Source organism: Leptopilina boulardi, unplaced genomic scaffold (assembly GCF_019393585.1).
Source record: "Leptopilina boulardi isolate dan_hultmark-lab unplaced genomic scaffold, ZJU_Lbou_2.1 LbouV2_32, whole genome shotgun sequence".
NCBI classification, from domain to species: Eukaryota; Metazoa; Arthropoda; class Insecta; order Hymenoptera; family Figitidae; genus Leptopilina; species Leptopilina boulardi.
Window position 1 is genome coordinate 475,975 of NW_026137885.1, and position 21,641 is coordinate 497,615.

Genomic DNA, 21,641 nt, shown 5'->3' on the forward strand with positions numbered 1-21,641 from the left:
TAATAGTTCAATAAAGCAAAAATTAAAGTATTTGAAGAGGAAAAAATCAATCAAACTGCTTTCAGATTAGAATGAAATATTAGCAAGAAAAATACAAGATTTTCATCAAATTTTAATTGAAGATAATTTATTCAATTATTTAGAAAATAAAAATACGCATTTTATTTTATAGAATTAAGAATTTAATTATAGCAGAAAATTGAGACCAAAAGTCAATTGCAATATTGTAGTTGAAAAAATTTAACAATCAAAATTAAAATTTGTAAATAGAAGAAAAATTTTAGCCCAATTTTTTATAATATTATGAAAAATTATAAGCCAAATTTTATACACATTTCAAATTAATTTCTTAAATATGTTAATTATTATTTTTTTTTTATTTAATATACTAATTTAAAATTTAATTTTCTTATCTAATTTTAAATTTAAAAATATATTCTAATTTTAAAATTCAATTTTTCTGACAAATGACAAACATGTGCTAGAAATTCTATATGTTCTCGAAAGTTCTTAAGAAATTTACGAACCCAGTAAACGTAACCTAACTGAACCTAAATTTAGATCCTTAGATCATTTTGTAAAAGTTGAAAACATCTCATAAAAGAAAGTTTAATTTCTCAAATTCTAATAGTGAAAATTAGTGATATGGAAAATAATTCCTAACGGAAAAAAAAACATCGAAACTGGTAATTATTTTTTTTTATTGTTAAAAAAAGAAACGATTTTGAAAAAAAATGGACGAGATTTTAAAAACTCTACACAGCAATATTATAGAAAGACAAAAGCAAGAGATTTTATCGAAAACATTTATGAACGCTGAAAATGATCAACAACGAATGAAATTTATGTACAATGTATTGAATGAATTTAATATTATTCCAAATTCAAAATGTGAAATTAAAAATTCATTAGATTCACAAAAATTTCGTAATCAAGGAAATGAAATTTTTGTCTCAACATTTAATGCAACGGAATATTTAAAAGCATGGGAACTTTATTCAAAAAGTATTGCATTCTCACCAAATAATTCTGAAGAATTAACATTGGCCTTTGCCAATAGATCGGCAGTTCTTTTTCATTTGGGTAAATATTATGAGGCATTAAATGATATTGAAATGGCATTAAATTTAAATTATCCCAAACATCTTAGGACAAAATTATATTTAAGAAAAACTGAATGCCTTGCCTATTTAAATCATCCAAAATTAAATGAATTTTATCAAGAAACATTATTGTGGCTTGATAAAATGTGTTTAGATGATTCGAAACGTGAGAAATTTAAAAATAAATTACAAACAATGAAAATAAAAAAAATTAAAATTGAAAATTTATCTGATCCAATTGTACCAATAATAATAAAACAAAATGAAATACCATGCGCAACAAATGCATTGACTGTGAAATTTAATGATAAATTTGGAAGACATGTAGTGACAACACGTTCAATTGAACCAGGTGAAATACTTGCTGTTGAAAAACCATATTCTTGTATTCTTGCCACTGAAAATATGTATACACATTGTGGTAATTGTTTAAGAATTGCCTGGTCAAGTATACCATGTGAATATTGTTGTTTTGTTGTTTATTGTTCGGAAAATTGTAAAGAAAATGCATGGAAAAAATATCACGATATTGAATGTTCTGTTACTGGATTTTTGTTAAATTTAGAAATGAATAAATTAGGATTATTTAGTATGAGATTGACAATATTGGCAGTTAGGGAATTTGGTAATTTGGAAAAATTAAGAGACGAATTGAAGCACATTGACTCATGTAAAGGTAAAATATATATATTATAAATATTTTCATAGAAAATAATAGAATAATTATTTTTCCTTCTTTTTTTTTAAGATTTAAGAACAAAAGGATTCTCAGATGATGGAATACTTGAAAGTGATAAATACAGAAGTATTTATAGTCTTGTTACAAATACAGAAAAAAGAAGTCTATCTGATTTATTTGGTAGAGCTCTTAATGCATCAATTATTTTATATTTCATTGCAACGCGTACATTATTTTTTAATCAAATATTTGATAATAATAATTTAATTTCAATATCATTAAATAATGATGCTATGTTTATTGGGGGATTAATTTTACGTCATCAACAAATTATTCCAAGTAACATGCACACTGTATGTACAAAAGTATTTTCAAATTTGAAATTTATAAATGATTTTGTGTAATAGAAAATTCTTTTCTTTTTTTTTTTTACAGTTTGAAGAGGAACGTAATTTGGATTCTGAAGATCGTGGATCAGCAGCATTGCCATTTTACAGTCTTATTAATCATAGCTGTGATCCAAATGTTGCACGAAATTCACTAGCTGAACATATTGTTCTTTATGCTTTATATCCAATGGAAAAAGATACTCAAGTATGATATTTTTGTTTTCTTTGAATAATTTCTTATTTTATACAATACCAATTTCAGTAAATATAAATAATAATCAGAATGAATTGAAATAATAATAATTATATGTAAAAATTCAATTTTGTTATTCATCTATTTTAATTTAGAGAAATTTTTAGAATTTCTGATTCTAATGTATATTTTTAAATTCTATTTTTTTTGTAGATATTTGATAATTATGGCATACATTATGCTGTAATGTCAAAAGATGAAAGACAATTGAAATTATCGAGGCAGTTTCATTTCAAATGTGAATGTATTCCATGTCAAAAAAATTGGCCAACATATTTTAAATTGCCATCATTTCAAGTAAGTTTAGAAAAAATTTTCAAATTTTAACAAAAAATTTTTTTTTTTCTCATTGCGTCTGTTTTCTTTCAGATATTGGTACAATCGAACGGTGATAAAATAAAAATAGAAAAGGCACTCGTTAAATTTAACGAATATGTGAAATTTGCAACTGAAGGAAAAATATCAGACAAACCGCATTTAATGAATGATTTAATAAAAATGATCAAAATATTAATGAAATACGTTAATCTTCCTTGTATGGAAGTTAATAATGTTGTTGAAACACTTAAACGTGTGTTTGCTTTAAATGGAAATAGATTCGAAGTACCCAGTTTGAAAAAGGTATAAAAATTTATTTTTAAAATCATTTTTTTTTTTTTGGCTATTATTATGCAATTATTTTTATCCTAGTCAATTTTTAAAAATAGTTTAAATAATTTAAAATATGTTAAAGTTAAATCAAATTATTAAAAAATGTTTAAATGTTTAATATTAAAAGAAAAGAAAAGGGCCAGAAAACTAAGTGGAAATTATAAAAAATATTTTTAAAAAATATTTTTTGATAAAGAATAAATCTAAAAAAAAAATTCATTTCTGTTGAGAAAATGTATTTACATTTATTTAAATGCTCAAATGATTGAAAGACTGAATAAAGTCCTTTCTGTTCTACGGGGTTAATAAAAAAAAAAAAGGTTACCATCAGTTGATATTACAGATTTCTGTAATGGCAATTTACCATCAATTGGTAAAACAGTATCCCCTTTTTTGCTGTACTAATTTTGTAATTTGTTAACAAGTTCTTTATTTAGAAATTAAATATTATATCAGACTGCTTTTTGAATATATTTAAGAAAGAATTATATTATATATATATACTAAAAATATTTTATAACAAATGTTTTACTGTCTTTAAATGTGACAAAACGTTTTTGACTTGTGAGATTATAAAATAAAGTTATGAATATAAATCAGATTTTAATTTATTAAAAAAAGTTCTCAATAATTTCAATACAATATCAGTATAATAAATAAACCAACTCTACTTACTATAATACTTATTTTATAAATATTTTCGCACGTTAAAAATTAACTTACTGTCAATAAGTATATTGGTCTGGATTAAAAAAAAAAAATTAATAAAAGATTTAAAATTATTTGATTGTGTGTAATTAATATCACTTTTTTTTCTAATTGTTAAAAACAATAAAATTCGTTTCTTAATGTAATTTTTGGTAAAACTAAAATATGAATTTTATTAATGGTAAAAGAATAAGTACTGTGAAAAATTGTATAGAAGAAGAAGAAGAAGATTCTTTTTCTGAATTGATAAAATTAATTCTCTTTTCAATTCCTGGATGAACGGGACTATTTTTTTCCAAATAATGAATTACAATTTCATCGATATCATCACCTAGAAAAATTAAATAATGTTCAAAATCATAATATTTAAAAATATTCCCTTTCGATGAACATTTTTTATAAATATGAAAAATAAATTTAATTACCCACCGAGATTAATAAATTTCAATTCCTTAAGCATTGAATAATTATCACCGCCTTTCATTATAAAATCGTTTATTAATACATTATAATTTTCATTTTCATTTATTTCACTAAAAGTTGGTACAATACACAAAGCACATTGTACCCTTACAGAAATAACTCGTGATTTATACGGTTTACTGAGATCATAAAAAACCTGTAAAAATTATTAAAAATCAAATATTAATTTTTTTTTTTCAAATAAAATAAAAATTAAATTAATTTCAAAATTATACACCATTTGTTAATGTTTATTCAGTATAATAAAAAATTTTATATAAATATAGAGCGATATAATAGATAACAGTTGTTTAGAAATTAGTTTTTTTTTTACCTTAAGTCCAGAAAATTGAAGAAAAGCTCCATTTAAATTAGATGTATCATTGGCAATTAAATCTTTAACACTAAATTCGAGAACTTCTTTAATTTTCGCTCCAGTCATATTTGTCTTAACGAGAACATTTCCAAAGGGTAAAACTTCTTTTACATCTGCTCGTGTTATCTATAAAATTGATAAATTTTTCTAATTCCTTTTTTAATATTTAATTTCTTATGTAATGAACATATATATACCTTATCATCGTTATCTCTTGTAATTGAAGACCTAATACTTCCTGAATTAATCATAGCTATTGCCGCGTCTGTCCAAGCATTTTTAGAATGAAAATCCAAAGCATTCTGAAAAAAGAAATATTAAATTATTATTTTTTTATTATATTAAAATTACTAAATTATATCTTCGAAAATTATAAATCACATACATGTTGTATCATTGCATCAGCTATCATATTTCCCAAATTACATTCTTCTCTTCGGCAAATTTTAGAATTACCATTAAGAAGAACTTTTGTATGGCCAATGACTTTTGTTTTTAGTTCATTGATTTGTTCTCTCCATTTATCGAGTTCGTCTAAAACATCTTTTGCCTAAAATTATAATTCATATAGAAAAAAATATAAAATCTCTATCTTAATTATATAGTTATTAAAATTTTCACCTGTTCAATTGTTCCGTTCACTAAAATGGGATTACCACGAATAGAAGAAATTTCTCCATCTTTATTAAATTTAATATTCAAATCACCAAGATATTTTGTATATGCATAAGCTTGTACAACATAAACTTTACGGCCATTAGCTTGTTTTATTTCAATTGGATAAAGTCCCTCGGGAATTTCTAAATTTGGTTGTTTACCCGTATAAAGAAATGTATTTGTATGACCACCAATTACTAAATCAATATCATTAACTTCATTTGCAATTTTTTTATCCATTTCAAAGCCAGAATGACCTAAAGCTATGAGAATTTTAACACCTTGTGATTTTAATTTTTCAACTTCTTCACGAATTGCTTTTATTTCATCAAGAAAAATAACATTTTCAGTCATTGATATATCTTTTGTATCTGGAGTTAAATATCCTATTACACCAATATCAATTCCATTTACTTTTAATATTTTTGATTTTAAAAGATTTGAATTATTTAATGTTGGCTCATTAGATAGATCCAAATTTGCTGTTACTATTGGATAATTAGCATCATTGATAAATGGAACCAATCCTTTTACTCCATCGTCAAATTCATGATTTCCTAAACTCTATAATGAATAAAATTTTATTTTTAATAAATTACTCTCTATAAATCTGAATTAGTAAAAATGTTTACGAATTAGTGACTCACTTTTTGCTTCTGAATTAATTTTACTAATTGTTAGTAAAATTTACTAATAATTAGTAAAAATTTTACTAATTCAGAAAGCAAAAAGTGAGTCACTAATTCCAATTAGTAAACATTTTTACTAATTCAGATTTAGAGAGTATGCTAATTCGAAAATTAAAAATTCATCTAATAAATAGGGTAAGTGTACCAATTACGGCGCATTCTCAAAAAATATTACTATTATTATTACTATTATACTATTATATTTAAAGTACTCTCTAAATCTGAATTAGTAAAAATGTTTACTTATTTAAATTAGTGACTCACTTTTTGCTTTTAGAATTAGTTAAATTTGACTAATTGTTAGTAAAAGTTACTAAAAATTAGTAAAATTTTACTAATTTAGAAGCACAATGTCACTAATTTAAATTAGTAAACATTTTTACTAATTCAGATTTAGAGAATAACTTTGTAGAGAGTAAATTTGTCCGATTTTTTCTTTATACGAATTTTTAATGACGCCGAATTTAAATTTTTTCGATTTTTAATTTATACGAATTTAAATTTGCCCGAATTTTAATTCATACGAATTTCAATTTGTCCGATTTTTTCTTTATATGAATTTTTAATGACGCGGAATTTAAATTTGTCCGAATTTTAATTTATACGAATTGTAATTTTTACCAATTTTTAATTAACAGAATTTTTAATGACGCCGAATTTAAATTTGTCCGAATTTTAATTCATACGAATTTCAATTTGTCCGATTTTTTATTTACACGAATTTTTAATGACGCCGAATTTAAATTTTTCCGAATTTCAATTTATACGAATTCCAATTTTTACCAATTTTTAATTAACAGAATTTTTAATGACGCGGAATTTCAATTTGTCCGAATTTTAATTTATACGAATTTAAATTTGCCCGAATTTTAATTCATACGAATTTCAATTTGTCCGATTTTTTCTTTATATGAATTTTTAATGACGCGGAATTTAAATTTGTCCGAATTTTAATTTATACGAATTGTAATTTTTACCAATTTTTAATTAACAGAATTTTTAATGACGCCGAATTTAAATTTTTCCGAATTTCAATTTATACGAATTTCAATTTTTACCAATTTTTAATTAACAGAATTTTTAATGACGCGGAATTTCAATTTGTCCGAATTTTAATTTATACGAATTTAAATTTGCCCGAATTTTAATTCATACGAATTTCAATTTGTCCGATTTTTTCTTTATATGAATTTTTAATGACGCGGAATTTAAATTTGTCCGAATTTTAATTTATACGAATTGTAATTTTTACCAATTTTTAATTAACAGAATTTTTAATGACGCCGAATTTAAATTTGTCCGAATTTTAATTCATACGAATTTCAATTTGTCCGATTTTTTCTTTAAACGAATTTTTAATGACGCCGAATTTAAATTTTTTCGATTTTTAATTTATACGAATTTCAATTTGTCCTTTTTTTTTATTTTTACGAATTTTTAATGACGCCGAATTTAAATTTGTCCGAAATTACAAAAATGACCGAACAAAACAATTGACATAAAAATTTCGGTGTAATTTTCAAAAATTCACCAATCACAAATTTTCTTGATAATTTCTAATTGATGAAATATTTTTGAAAATTTTTCGCCAAATTCTTTTTGTCGATTATTGTTTGTTTGGAAACTTTTTCTTAAATTTCGGACAAATGAAAATTTGTCGTTTTAAAAATTGGGACAAATTATAATATTTGGAAAAAATTTTTTAAAAATTCGGTGAATTGAAATTTCTGACTAATTATTAGTAAAAGTTACTAAAAATTAGTAAAATTTTACTAATTTAGAAGCACAATGTCACTAATTTAAATTAGTAAACATTTTTACTAATTCAGATTTAGAGAGTAATTTATTAATTTTTATTATCAAAAAAAAAAAAAAAAAGAAATCGGGGTTTAAATTTTAATATACGTACTATCGCATCTGGCTTGAGAATATTCATAAATTTAGAAACAATTTTCCATTTATGTACAGTGAACCAAATAGAACCCTGATAAGTATCACCGGCATTCAAAAAAAGTGTATTTGAATTTGTCTTTCGTGCTTGTCGAATTAGAGTTGCTATTCTTGCAAAGCCACCGTAACATTTTTTTTCCACTGATTGTTTTGCTGAACAAATTGACGATGCTTCTGATGTTTCTTCAAATCTTAATTAATAATAAATAAAAATGTATAATTAAAAAAAAAAAGACAGACTTTAATAAAATTCTAAAAATTTTGAACAAAATTTATACATAAAAATGTTTTTTAATGAAATATTAATATTATTATTATTATTATTACAAAATAATAAATATAATTATTTCTATTACTGAAATTATCCGAGGCTTTATTTGCAATAGAATATATATATATATATATATATATATATATATATATATATAAAAGAATAAATTTTAAAACATTAATTAACATTTTCATGAAATGTAAATTATTATAACTGATAAGAATATTTCGTCATTCTTCTGTTATCAATGTTACAATCAGTTTTCCTTAAAAACTTGAAAAAGCAATGTTAACTTTCAACTTTACGAATGTTTCAAATAAAAAAAAATATTGGATACATGTAATTATATATTTTTTTGCTTGGAAAATTAAAAAAAAAAAAAAAGAATGAAAAATTATTATTAAAAAAAAGAGAATATAATTTATAATATTAAAATGTAAATATTGCAAATATATTGTAAATGCGACTCAATTGAAAAAAAAATTGACAAAATATTCTAAATTTCAATTTATAATTCATTGTTAAATTTTTTTTTCTAATTCTATCATAATAATTAATTTAAAATTTCAGTTAATTAAAAAAAAAATAGTTTTTGCTGCAAAAAAAATATGTTTTGAATTCGTGCGCTCAATTCAATGAGAAGAAATAATTAAGAAAAAGTAAATATTAATTTTTTAAATGAATTTCTTTTTTTTTTTAATTATAAAAAATAATTTTATATAAAAATTAGAATTATTATACTTTACCTTGCATGCATATCATTTGTGTGTAAAATTCTGAGCTCAAATTCAGAATTATCACTGATTGGAAGAGCGTGTACACTGACGCAAGTAATAAACACTATTATAGTGAATACACGTGATATATTTACACTCATTGTTCTCATATTTTTTTTAATTCGTTTACGTAACAATAATTAAATTCCCAAGAAATTTTTTTAAATTAAACACTTATTTAAGAAATATCTTCATTTAACATATGTAATTCATTTTCAATTTTACATATATATATATATATATACAAAATATGTGTTATAAGCGCAACAAGTGCCACTGTCAGTAAATTTAAAAATAAATACAAAAACAATTTGACATTTAAAATAATTATTAAAATAATTTCTATACTACTTCTTCACTAAAAATATATATTATATGCATCTTTTAAGATCGGTATTAACTGCAAATAGTTATGCAGTGTCACGTTCTTTTAATGTCTTGTATTTCAACACTAACTTTTATCGATGACATAATAATATAAAAGCCGGTTTTCACGTGTTAGATCGATACTAATAATTTTTTTATATAAAAAAAAAATTTATCTAAAACTATTTTTTTTCTTCAATAATTTAAAAAAATGGCAAAACTAATTATAGACTTAAAAATGTTGTTTAAATAAAAGGAATTTAATTTTTATTCACAACTTCATTCCAAATTTAGACATTAGAAAAAAAAAAAAAAAAAATCGTAACAAACGATCTTCTTTTTCTGATACTTTGTCAATCCGAGTGTTTATATCGAATGCCGAAACTCAACTGAATTACAAAGCAGTCTTCAAGTTGCCTTTACTCTCAAATCAGACACTACACGGCATTTATATACTGCATTCAAAATTCATTAATAGCTTTTTAATTATTTTTGAAATTTTCAAATTTCACAAATTTTTTTTTATTTAATTTCTATTTATTTTAAAATTAAATTTTATATTTTTCAAGGGATAAAAAAATATATATATATTAATAATATATAATCCAAAAAAATTAATACAAAAAAAAAATTTATTGTTTGAAAAAAAAAATTATTCTTTTTAATAAAATATAGCAAAAATCTATCGTTATTAAAATTTTAAATAAATAAAATATTTATATATATATATATATTTTCTACAAAGTTCAAAAGTTAAATGATACAATCCTTTTTCTTCTTCCCCCAATTTCTGTTCCCAAGCCTGTAATTATATACAATTCATTTATTTCGAAAATATATTTAGAAAAAATATAAATACCTTTTAAAACTTGAAGAACTATAATTTATTGGATAATTTTAGTGGGTCAAGAATTATGTAACAAAATCAAAAAATTGATTCTGAGAAATAAAAAGTTTATTCATGAAATAAATATAATAAAATTATAATTAATTATTTAATAATATTGATAATACAAAATTTTAGTTTGCATTAATAAAAAATTTTGCTTCTTAAAATAAAGAAAAATAAAAAATCTTTAAATAAATTATAAAAATTATATAAAATTACAATAATTTGTTGCTGTAAAAAATATGGTAACTCATAAAATGAGTAAATTAAATATTTATTAAATAATACAAAAGCGAGAAGAATTTGAAATTTTGCAAAAAATTTCGAGGATTCGAACCTTTCGCGGAAACTTGGGACTATGGTAAATTTTTTTTTTTTTTGATTTATCACCATTTTTTTTGTAATAATTAAATAAATTAATAAATATTTTTTTTTTTTTGATAATTATTGCAAATGTATTTCTAAAATGAAATTTAATAATAAAATTTATTTTCACCTTAGAAATATTAAGCTCCATGGTCAGAAAAAAAAATCTCATTAATATAACTAGAACAAAATTTCTTTGCCAAGTAAATATAATTATATGCTTCTTGGCTTTTGGCATTAGTTTCTCTCTTCAATTTTACCATTCATTTCTCTTCTATAACCATTCATTTTATATTCACGGCCGATACGTCATTGATTTTACAAAGTTATATATTATCTCCAGTAATTGAAAATGAACTTGAGAAATAGTCAGCTGTTCGTTTTGATAAACAATTGATTATATATTAAAAAAAAAAAAAAAAAATTTTAATTTAATCTAATTCTCAATCAATTGAATTTTATATATGTCAATCGAATTTTTAATTGACAAAAATTTCAATTCATTGAATTTTAATTTGTCTGAATTTTAATTTTTACCAATTTTTATAATTAACAGAATTTTTAATGACGCCGAATTTAAATTTGTCCGAATTTTAATTTATACGAATTTTAATTTTTACCAATTTTTAATTAACAGAATTTTTAATGACGCCGAATTTCAATTTGTCCAAATTTTAATTCATATGAATTTCAATTTGTCCGAATTTTAATTCATACGAATTTCAATTTGTCCGATTTTTTGTTTATATGAATTTTTAATGACGCGGAATTTAAATTTGTCCGAATTTTAATTTATACGAATTGTAATTTTTACCAATTTTTAATTAACAGAATTTTTAATGACGCCGAATTTAAATTTGCCCGAATTTTAATTCATACGAATTTCAATTTTTACCAATTTTTAATTAACAGAATTTTTAATGACGCCGAATTTAAATTTGCCCGAATTTTAATTCATACGAATTTTAATTTTTACCAATTTTTAATTAACAGAATTTTTAATGACGCCGAATTTAAATTTGTCCGAATTTTAATTTATACGAATTTTAATTTTTACCAATTTTTAATTAACAGAATTTTTAATGACGCCGAATTTAAATTTGCCCGAATTTTAATTCATACGAATTTTAATTTTTACCAATTTTTAATTAACAGAATTTTTAATGACGCCGAATTTAAATTTGCCCGAATTTTAATTCATACGAATTTCAATTTTTACCAATTTTTAATTAACAGAATTTTTAATGACGCCGAATTTAAATTTGCCCGAATTTTAATTCATACGAATTTTAATTTTTACCAATTTTTAATTAACAGAATTTTTAATGACGCCGAATTTAAATTTGCCCGAATTTTAATTCATACGAATTTTAATTTTTACCAATTTTTAATTAACAGAATTTTTAATGACGCCGAATTTAAATTTGCCCGAATTTTAATTCATACGAATTTTAATTTTTACCAATTTTTAATTAACAGAATTTTTAATGACGCCGAATTTAAATTTGCCCGAATTTTAATTCATACGAATTTTAATTTTTATCAATTTTTAATTAACAGAATTTTTAATGACGCCGAATTTAAATTTGTCCGAATTTTAATTTATACGAATTTTAATTTTTACCAATTTTTAATTAACAGAATTTTTAATGACGCCGAATTTAAATTTGCCCGAATTTTAATTCATACGAATTTTAATTTTTACCAATTTTTAATTAACAGAATTTTTAATGACGCCGAATTTAAATTTGTCCGAATTTTAATTTATACGAATTTTAATTTTTACCAATTTTTAATTAACAGAATTTTTAATGACGCCGAATTTAAATTTGTCCGAATTTTAATTTATACGAATTTTAATTTTTACCAATTTTTAATTAACAGAATTTTTAATGACGCCGAATTTAAATTTGTCCGAATTTTAATTCATATGAATTTCAATTTGTCCGATTTTTTCTTTATACGAATTTTTAATGTCGCCGAAATTAAATTTGTCCGAATTTTAATTTATACGAATTTTTTATGATGCCGAATTTAAATTTGTCCGATTTTTAATTTTTACCAATTTTTAATTAACAGAATTTTTAATGACGCCGAATTTAAATTTGTCCGAATTTTAATTTATACGAATTGTAATTTTTACCAATTTTTAATTAACAGAATTTTTAATGACGCCGAATTTAAATTTGTCCGAATTTTAATTTATACGAATTTCAATTTGTCCGATTTTTTATTTTTACGAATTTTTAATGACGCCGAATTTTAATTTGTCCGAAATTACAAAAATGGCCGAACAAAAAAATTGACATAAAAATTTCGGTGCAATTTTCAAAAATTCACCAATCGCAAATTTTCATGATAATTTCTAATTGATGCGGACAAATTATAATATTTGGAAAAAATTTAAAAAATTCGGTGAATTGAAATTTCGGACATTTGAAAAATTCGAATCAAATATAAAATTCCAAATGAATGAGAATTCTGCTAAATTAAAATTCATTGAAATGAAAATTTTTTTACTTAAAAAAATCATGTAAATGGACTTTAAAATAAAAAAAAAAAAAAAAATATTGACAATAAATAAAATGAAAAATAAATAAATATAAAAATTTTTTTTGTAAATGAGAGAGCACGTTTAACAATAATATAGCACGTGTTAGTATAAGTGAGTATCAAAGAAAGATAAACCATGCATATAATATATATATATATATACAGTGAAACAAATTCAGTTCAATTCAATCCTTTATGAAGTGAATGTTGAATATTTTTAGTGGACGAATTCATAAAATTATATATCTCTCATTCAAAAGTTGATTCCTCGCCAAATGTTATAATCCAAATTTTAACTGTGTCATTAAAATAAAAGTCATTTATCACGTGATTTTGAAATTCTTATCTGACAACAATTTCCTGACAATTTTACAGGTTTAAATCTCTATTTCAGAAAAACAAGGTTAATTCTAAAGGTAATATTGACAAAAATAAATAATATTAATAATAATATTTCGAAAAATTTTTTTTTTTATTTACTTTTTGGAAAATTTTGATAAATAAATTAATGAGAAAATTAACTATACTGTTTCTGACAGCGCATATATATATATATATATATATATGTATATATTGATAGATTAAATTTAAAAAGGCCCGCATAAGTTGTAAATTTAAATTAATACAACCTCTATTGTGAATAATCTGTTTTATAAGACTATTAATTTTTTTTTTAATTGTTAATCTAAATTTATTACTATACAAACAGCTTCTTTTCTTTTAAAGAATAGCCATTTATAGAAGACTATTTTTTTTTTTTTTTTTAAAAAAAAAGAAGCTTACAAGATTTTAAAGATTATTCTTTTCAAAAATATGTAAAAAGTTAAAAACAATATTTAAAATAAAAATTTAATTTAAATAGAAAAAAAAAAAATTTTTTTATTGTTTTTTCAAATAATAACTATATTTTATATAAAAATACTAAAAACTTTTATTGACCAATAAACTTTAATGTTTATAGAAAAAAAAAAATTCTTTTCGCATAAAATCTATTTTGACAATACTTCTAAAGATGTATATATATATATATATTTTTTTATATCTTTATATAGAAACTTTATGCGTATATATGTATACAAAAAATATATAAGGCTCAAAAACAGAATGCATGACAATCAGTATATATTATACTACTGAGAATTTCCAGATTGCTATCAACAAATTTTTTTTTTTTTTATCAACTGGTTTTCCTTACTTTATATATGTATATATATATATATATATATATATATATATATATATATATATGCGAGTGTAATGAATCTTTAATTATTCACACAATAATAATTATTTTTGCGCAATTGCTTATTAATATGCTCATACATCATTTGGAATTACTTTTCTTCTTTATAGGGAGTGAAATTTTTATATATCTTTATATAGGAACTTTATGCGTTATATATATGTATACAAAAAAAAATATATATTCTTACTCCAAACATTTCTTGACAACTTAAGTTAAATAATTCATCAATCATTATTATTTATATGAGAACAAAATTTCTTAAGTGATCGAATAGCAAAAAAAAAAAAAAAAATTAACATTGGATTTTTTGAAAAATCATAATTTTTTTATTTGTATAAAAGAGTAATTTTTTTTTTTTTTTAAAGGGATAAATTTTGAATATTTAAAAAAAAATTTTTTACACCATTCAAAAGAGCAGGAAAAAACCTTTCGAAAATATGTAGTTCAAAATTTTCTTCATCCATTTAAGCAGAGAGTAAAAAAAAAAAAAAATTTCCAACAAATTTTTTTTTGGAGTAAATATCATATATATTATACTAAGATTACTCCGTAAAGTAATAAAAAAAAAAAATTCGGGGGTCGATTATGTAATTCCATTTCCATTCCCACTTCCACTTTCACTTTTTCTAATTTTCATTCCCATTTCTACTTTCACTTCCACTTTTTCTAATTTTCATTCTTATTTCCATTTTCACTTCCACTTTTTCTAATTTTCATTCCCATTTCTACTTTCACTTCCACTTTTTTCTAATTTTCATTCTTATTTCCATTTTCACTTCCACTTTTCCTAATTTTCCCAATGTAAATGGAAATAAAAATTAGAAAAAGTGGAAATGGAAATGGAAATAAGAAAAAGTGGGAATGGAAATGGAAGTGGAAATGAAAATTAGAAAAAGTGGAAATGGAAATAAGAAAAAGTGGGAATGGAAATGGAAGTGGAAATGAAAATTAGGAAAAGTGGAAATGGAAATGGAAATAAGAAAAAGTGGGAATGGAAGTGGAAATGAAAATTAGAAAAAGTGGGAATGGAAGTGGAAATGGAAATGGAAATGGAAATAAGAAAAAGTGGGAATGGAAATGGAAGTGGAAATGAAAATTAGAAAAAGTGGAAATGGAAATGGAAATAAGAAAAAGTGGGAATGGAAGTGGAAATGAAAATAAGAAAAAGTGGGAATGGAAGTGGAAATGGAAATAAGAAAAAGTGGGAATGGAAATGGAAGTGGAAATGAAAATTAGAAAAAGTGGAAATGGAAATGGAAATAAGAAAAAGTGGGAATGGAAGTGGAAATGAAAATTGTGGAAATGGAAATGGAAATAAGAAAAAGTGGGAATGGAAATGGAAATGAAAATTAGAAAAAGTGGAAATGGAAATGGAAATGGAAATAAGAAAAGTGGGAATGGAAGTGGAAATGAAAATTAGAAAAAGTGGAAATGGAAATGAAAATAAGAAAAAGTGGGAATGGAAGTGGAAATAAAATTAGAAAAAGTGGAAATGGAAATGGAAATAAAAAAAAGTGGGAATGGAAATGAAAGTGGAAATGAAAATCAGATAAAGTGGAAGCGGAAATGAAAGTGGGAATGAAAATTAGAAAAAGTGGAAGTGAAAAGGAAAAACAAGAAAAAGTTGAAGTAAAAATAGAAGTTTGAATGAAAATTAGAAAAAATGAAAATGGAAATGAAAATCAGAAAAAATGGAAATGGAATTACATAATCGAGCGCATATATATTTAATTATTAATTTAAATATATAATTATTTTTTTTAATTTTTGTCATAAATGAAGAAATGATTTTACTTTAATAAAACTTACTTTTTGTTTTTATATATTAGTTTTCCGCGAGCATTAAAAAGTTATTCGTTCACTTTTATCTTTGCAATAATTATGAAGTTGACAATAAAACACGTTTACTATATATATATATACACACACAATATGCGCGCGCCTTTAGTTTAGCCATATTTTTAAACAAGCTAAGAAGTTGATTAAAATTTAATTTACACTTTAAAATAAAAAAAAATATACTTTTAAATATTATTATTTATATTCATATAAAAATATTATTTTAAATTTCATTTGAAATGGATTGTAATGAAATTTTATCAATACTTACATAAATATTATAACTACATAGTCAGTGGATCAGTGCAATTTTTTCTCATGTAATTAAAAAAATTTTTTTTAATTACATAAGTTTGTATAATATTTAATTTTTATATAAAAAAAAGTAAAAACCCGTTTATTATAACAGTGAATTTCATTTTCTTTTGTCATTTTAAATTATCTGCGATGTATTTTTTTTTTTTTGCCAATATCTCTATAATGTTGTTCGAAAAAAAAAACGCACCTGTATAAATGCTCTCGATAAAAAAAAATAATGTATGAAATTAATCTCACCTATTTCGTGCTTTATTTTTTTTTTTTTTCTTTTAATAAAATTTTATATATTTTTTTTTCAGAAAAATGTTATTTCGTGGATTTATATTTTTAATGATTATTTTTATCGTTAAAAAAAGTTTAGGATTAACTGCAAAAGAAATTGTGCATCCTGGACAAACGGATTTATTCGAACTTTCAGTGATTCATATTAATGATTTTCACGCTAGGTAAGTTGTGAAAAAAAATAATTATAAATTATATTTATTTTCATTTAAAATATTTTTTTCAATTTTTTTTTTTTTATATTATATATAATGAGAACGAATCAAAGTGAATTGAAGCATTCAAGGTGGTCCAATAAACCAATTACACAGACATAAATAAAAAGTGGGCAATAAATCGAATGGTTAAGGTCTATCAATTCAAGTGTTAAAGAATTATTCTTTTTATTATTATTATTTATTATTATTATTATTATTATTATTGTTATTTTTTTTTAGTATTTTTTATTATATTTTTTAGTGTTTTTTTTATTATTTCTTTTATTATTATTATTTTTCATGGTTATAAATTTAATTAAAAAATTTGTAGATTGTTTTCTACAATTTTATTCTTTATCGTTTCCCCCCCCCCTTCAATTTGCTTTACACGGCAATAATATATTAAATAATAATCAAATTAATTATATTAATAATAAATAATTATAATATATTATTATATTATATATTTTTAATATAAATAATTATTAATAATATTAATTGTTAATTAATATTATCTCTCTTGGTAAAAAAAAAAAAACAAAAGTATTCAATTCTTTTTCGAGAAAATAGACATTGTTTTAAATTTAATTAATTTGAAAATTAAATTGTGATAAATTTTAATATATATATATATATATATATAAATAATTACAGATTTCTCGAGACAAATCCATATTCTGGAAGTTGCAATAATTCTGAGAGAGAAAAATGTATTGGTGGATTTGCAAGAGTTTACACAGCAAGTCGACAATTAGTTGATGAAAGACCAAATGCAATTTTTTTAAATGCAGGAGATAATTTTCAAGGAACAATATGGTATAATTTTTTTAAATGGAACGTTACTGCTATTTTCATGAATAAACTACCACATGACGCTATGGTATATTTATATTTTCAATATATATATATATATATATATTTATTTATTTAAAAATTGAAAAAAGATTTTTTTTTTCTTCATTTCAAATGAAAAAATTATTTTTTTCTTATTATTAAAAAGGTCGAATAAAAATTAAAAATTAATTTTCATAACTTATTTTCCAGTTAGTAGTATGATTTGAATTTTTACTAAAAAAAAAAATAGTAGTCAATAAAATAAATGAGAAAGAAATTATTTAGTTAGTTTTTGAAACAAGGAAGAAGGCAAAAGTACGTGCTTTCAGGCACGTATTATTTAGTTGACACAAAAATGTGATAATTTTTTATTAATGACAAATTTTTTTTTTGGTAACAAAGATAAAGATGTATTTACGATAAGATTTAATAATAATAGTTTAAAAAAAAAACAGAGATATTAATCAATATATACTATACATATACATATTTTTTGTCACTAATTAACTTTTAAATGATACAATATAGACCTTGTTAATAAAAATGAACAATTGATTAACAAATATTGACATGCAATTTTAAAATGAGTGTTGAATAATCACACGATATAGTAATATATATATATTATGTTTTTCAGACAATTGGAAATCATGAATTTGACGATGAAATTAATGGACTTGTTCCATTTTTAAAGGAAATCAAATGTCCCGTTGTTGTGACAAATATTGACAGTTCAAGAGAACCAACATTGCAGGTTAATAATAATAATAATAATAATAATTAACTAATGAATAAAATTACAAATAATAAAAAAAATTAGAAAAAAAAATTTAATAAAATTACCAAGTTATATTTTTAATTTCAGGGACTTTATAAAAATAGTACAATTATTAAAAGAGGTGATAAAAAAATTGGTATCATTGGTGTTATTTTATCAACAACAAATGTAAGAATTTTTTTTAACTCTAAAATTGAGTATAAATTAATATAAAAATTTAATTAATTTAATTTAAAAATTTAATTTAACGTTAAAGATGTTTCTTGTCCTATAAAAAGCCATTAAACCAAATTTTACTATATTTATAATTAATTGGGACATAAAGAATTTTAATTAAAAATGTAATATTTTAATTAAATAAATAATTACAATAAATTATAATTAATATAAAAATTTGATAATAAAATAATATATGTGCATTTAAAGTTGATAGCAAAAACAGGAAAATTATTAATTTTGGATGAAGTGGAATCAATAAATAATGAAGCTGATAGACTAAAAGCTCAAGGAGTGAATATTATCATAGTATTAAGCCATTGTGGATTAATTGTTGATAGAAAAATTGCAGAAAAATGTCCAAATATTGATATTATAGTTGGAGGACATTCACATACATTTCTTTATACCGGTATTATAAGTTTTTTTTTCAAAATCATTTTTTTTTTCAAAATCATTTTCTTTTTTTTTAATAATTTATTTTCTTGTACATATTCTCAATTCCGAGAAAAATTTATTTTTATTCAAATTTCAATTAATTTTATTTAATAGATGAAAAAAAAAAAATGTTTACTATCTTATTTAGTAAAATTTAACTAATTGACTTATAGTAATGACTATAGGGACACATTGTCTGATAGTTATGGGAGTTTATATACAACAATTTTTAATTGACATATTAAAATCAAATTATATAGATAATAAGTAGGAAATAATGTGTTTAATATCTTTTTATATAATTAGTTTTTAATAATTCATGAACCTTTTTCTTTTGTTTTGTTTTTTTTTTGTGCACGTATTTCTGGTGATTGTGTAATTTTAATCTAAAATGATTTATGACTTTGTCGCGCAGGTAATAAGCCATACAGAGATGTACCTGAAGATGTTTATCCGGTTCACGTGAAACAAAATACTGGTAGAACAGTATTAATTGTTCAAGCAGCTGCTTTTACAAGGTTTTTTTAAAAAAATAATTATTATTCTATCATTGAATATATTATTTAAATATTGAACATTAAAATTGATGCTTCTTTAATTTCGTAATAATTCACGTATATAATTTTATAAACATATGAAATATTTTTTTAAAATTTAAATAAATTTTCAATTATTACTATTATTAATTTAGTTAGAAATTTAATAATTTATTTTATTTATTTTATGAAATTTATAATTATATTATAATAAAATTAATTAATATATAGATATATTGGGAATTTAACTGTTTGGTTTGACGCACGAGGTGAAATTCTCGATTGGGAAGGAAATCCTATTCTATTAGATAATTCAATAACAGAAGGTATACAATAAATAATTTTTGTACCTTAATTTTTTTTTTTATACTTACTTTTTATATAAAAATTTTGTAAATTTTTCTTTTTCAAATTTCTATACAAGATCCAGAAATATTGGCGGCTCTTCAACCGTGGAAGGAAGAAGCTGATAAACAAGGATCAATTGAAATTGGAGAGACAAAAGTTTATCTTCAAGGATTACAAACTTGTCGAAGAGGTGAATGCAATTTAGGAAATTTAATAACCGATGCAATGATAGATTATGTAAGAATCTTTTTTTTTTCATTAAATAAATTATAAATTAATAAATAAATTAAATTAAATTAAATTTATTAAATAAATTAATAAAATAAAATAAAAAAATTTTATATTATAAATAAATTATATAATTAATTTGTAATATAAAATTTTTATTTATTTATTATTTTTTATAATTTTTAGTATGTAAAGGAAAATGTAAACAATACTTACTGGACAAATGCAGCAATTGCTGTGATTAATGCCGGAGCAATTCGTAGTGATATTAGTAATAATCCTGGAACAATTAAATATGAGGATCTCATAATTGTTACCCCTTTTTCTAACACTTACGATTTAGTTGAATTACAAGGAAATACTATTTTGAAGGTTTTTTTTTTTTTGATATTTTCGAATAATTTTAATTATTTAAAAAAAAATATTCAAGTAAAATTAAAAAAAAATATTCTTTTACTTACAAATTTATAGATTTTAGAGAAAGCTGTCATTACTGAACCTACAGAAAAATTTATTGGCTTTAGTTTTCTTCAATGGTCAGGACTCAAAGTTACTTACAATTTATCATATCCAGAATATTCACGAGTAATTGACGTACAAATTAGGTAAATGAAATAAAAATTTCATAACAGGTACAATATAACTATATAATAAAGAGAATAAAAATTTTTTTTAGATGTCAATTTTGTCAGATACCAAAATATAAAAATTTAGACAGTGAAAAATGGTATAAAGTAGCGATAACTGATTTTTTACTCAATGGAGGTGACAATCATACTGATATACAAAATGGATATCGTAATCATCAAATTGGACCATTAGATATAGATACTATTGTTAAGTTTGTAAAAAAAAGGAGTCCAATCACTTATGGTAATGAGGAAAGAGTGATTCTATTGCAATAAATAATAAATTCATTTCTTTTTTTTTTTACAAAAAATTAAAATTTTTTTTAAATGAAAACAAAAAAAAATTATTTTTAATTTCACGTGATAAATTATTTTTAAACAAAGATTAAATTCTATACAGAGATGTTCTCTCTAAATCTGAATTAGTAAAAATGTTTACTAATTTAAATTCAGTGACTCACTTTTTGCTTCTGAATTAGTAAAATTTTACTATTTACTAATTATTAGTAATTTTTACTAATTATTAGTAACTTTTACTAACAATTAGTAAAATTAATTCAGAAGTAAAAAGTAAGTTACTAATTCAAATTAGTAAACAATTTTATACTAATTCA

The 21,641-nt window shown here is 21.7% G+C and overlaps 3 protein-coding genes across 6 annotated transcripts; 2 read left to right on the forward strand and 1 right to left on the reverse strand.

The window, feature by feature from the left end:
- The first annotated feature begins 488 nt into the window (after positions 1–488).
- LOC127284218 (SET and MYND domain-containing protein 4-like) lies at positions 489–3,671 on the forward strand. Its single transcript, XM_051309546.1, has 5 exons — positions 489–1,779; positions 1,852–2,135; positions 2,218–2,376; positions 2,578–2,721; positions 2,794–3,671. The coding sequence occupies exons 1-5, from the start codon at positions 735–737 to the stop codon at positions 3,049–3,051; spliced, it is 1,890 nt and encodes a 629-aa protein (XP_051165503.1). The 5' UTR covers positions 489–734; the 3' UTR covers positions 3,052–3,671.
- Positions 3,374–9,728, reverse strand: LOC127284219 (protein 5NUC-like). The gene is made up of 8 exons (XM_051309547.1): positions 8,935–9,728; positions 7,877–8,108; positions 5,243–5,842; positions 5,007–5,171; positions 4,819–4,923; positions 4,580–4,747; positions 4,213–4,402; positions 3,374–4,114 (listed from the first exon to the last, which is right to left on the reverse strand). The coding sequence occupies exons 1-8, from the start codon at positions 9,072–9,074 to the stop codon at positions 3,942–3,944; spliced, it is 1,773 nt and encodes a 590-aa protein (XP_051165504.1). The 5' UTR covers positions 9,075–9,728; the 3' UTR covers positions 3,374–3,941.
- LOC127284220 (apyrase-like) lies at positions 8,447–21,326 on the forward strand. Of its 4 annotated transcripts, XM_051309552.1 has the most exons (13): positions 8,447–8,527; positions 13,514–13,554; positions 16,841–16,987; positions 17,675–17,900; positions 18,492–18,608; positions 18,720–18,800; positions 19,059–19,260; positions 19,702–19,804; positions 20,054–20,148; positions 20,247–20,407; positions 20,585–20,770; positions 20,870–21,003; positions 21,075–21,326. In XM_051309552.1, the coding sequence occupies exons 3-13, from the start codon at positions 16,845–16,847 to the stop codon at positions 21,301–21,303; spliced, it is 1,677 nt and encodes a 558-aa protein (XP_051165509.1). In that variant the 5' UTR covers positions 8,447–8,527; positions 13,514–13,554; positions 16,841–16,844; the 3' UTR covers positions 21,304–21,326. The 4 variants fall into 4 exon arrangements, with proteins under 4 accessions (XP_051165509.1, XP_051165507.1, XP_051165508.1 ...); XM_051309550.1 differs by lacking the exon at positions 13,514–13,554 and having other exon boundaries at positions 8,458–8,527; XM_051309551.1 differs by lacking the exon at positions 8,447–8,527 and having other exon boundaries at positions 13,323–13,554.
- The last annotated feature ends 315 nt before the right edge of the window (positions 21,327–21,641 follow it).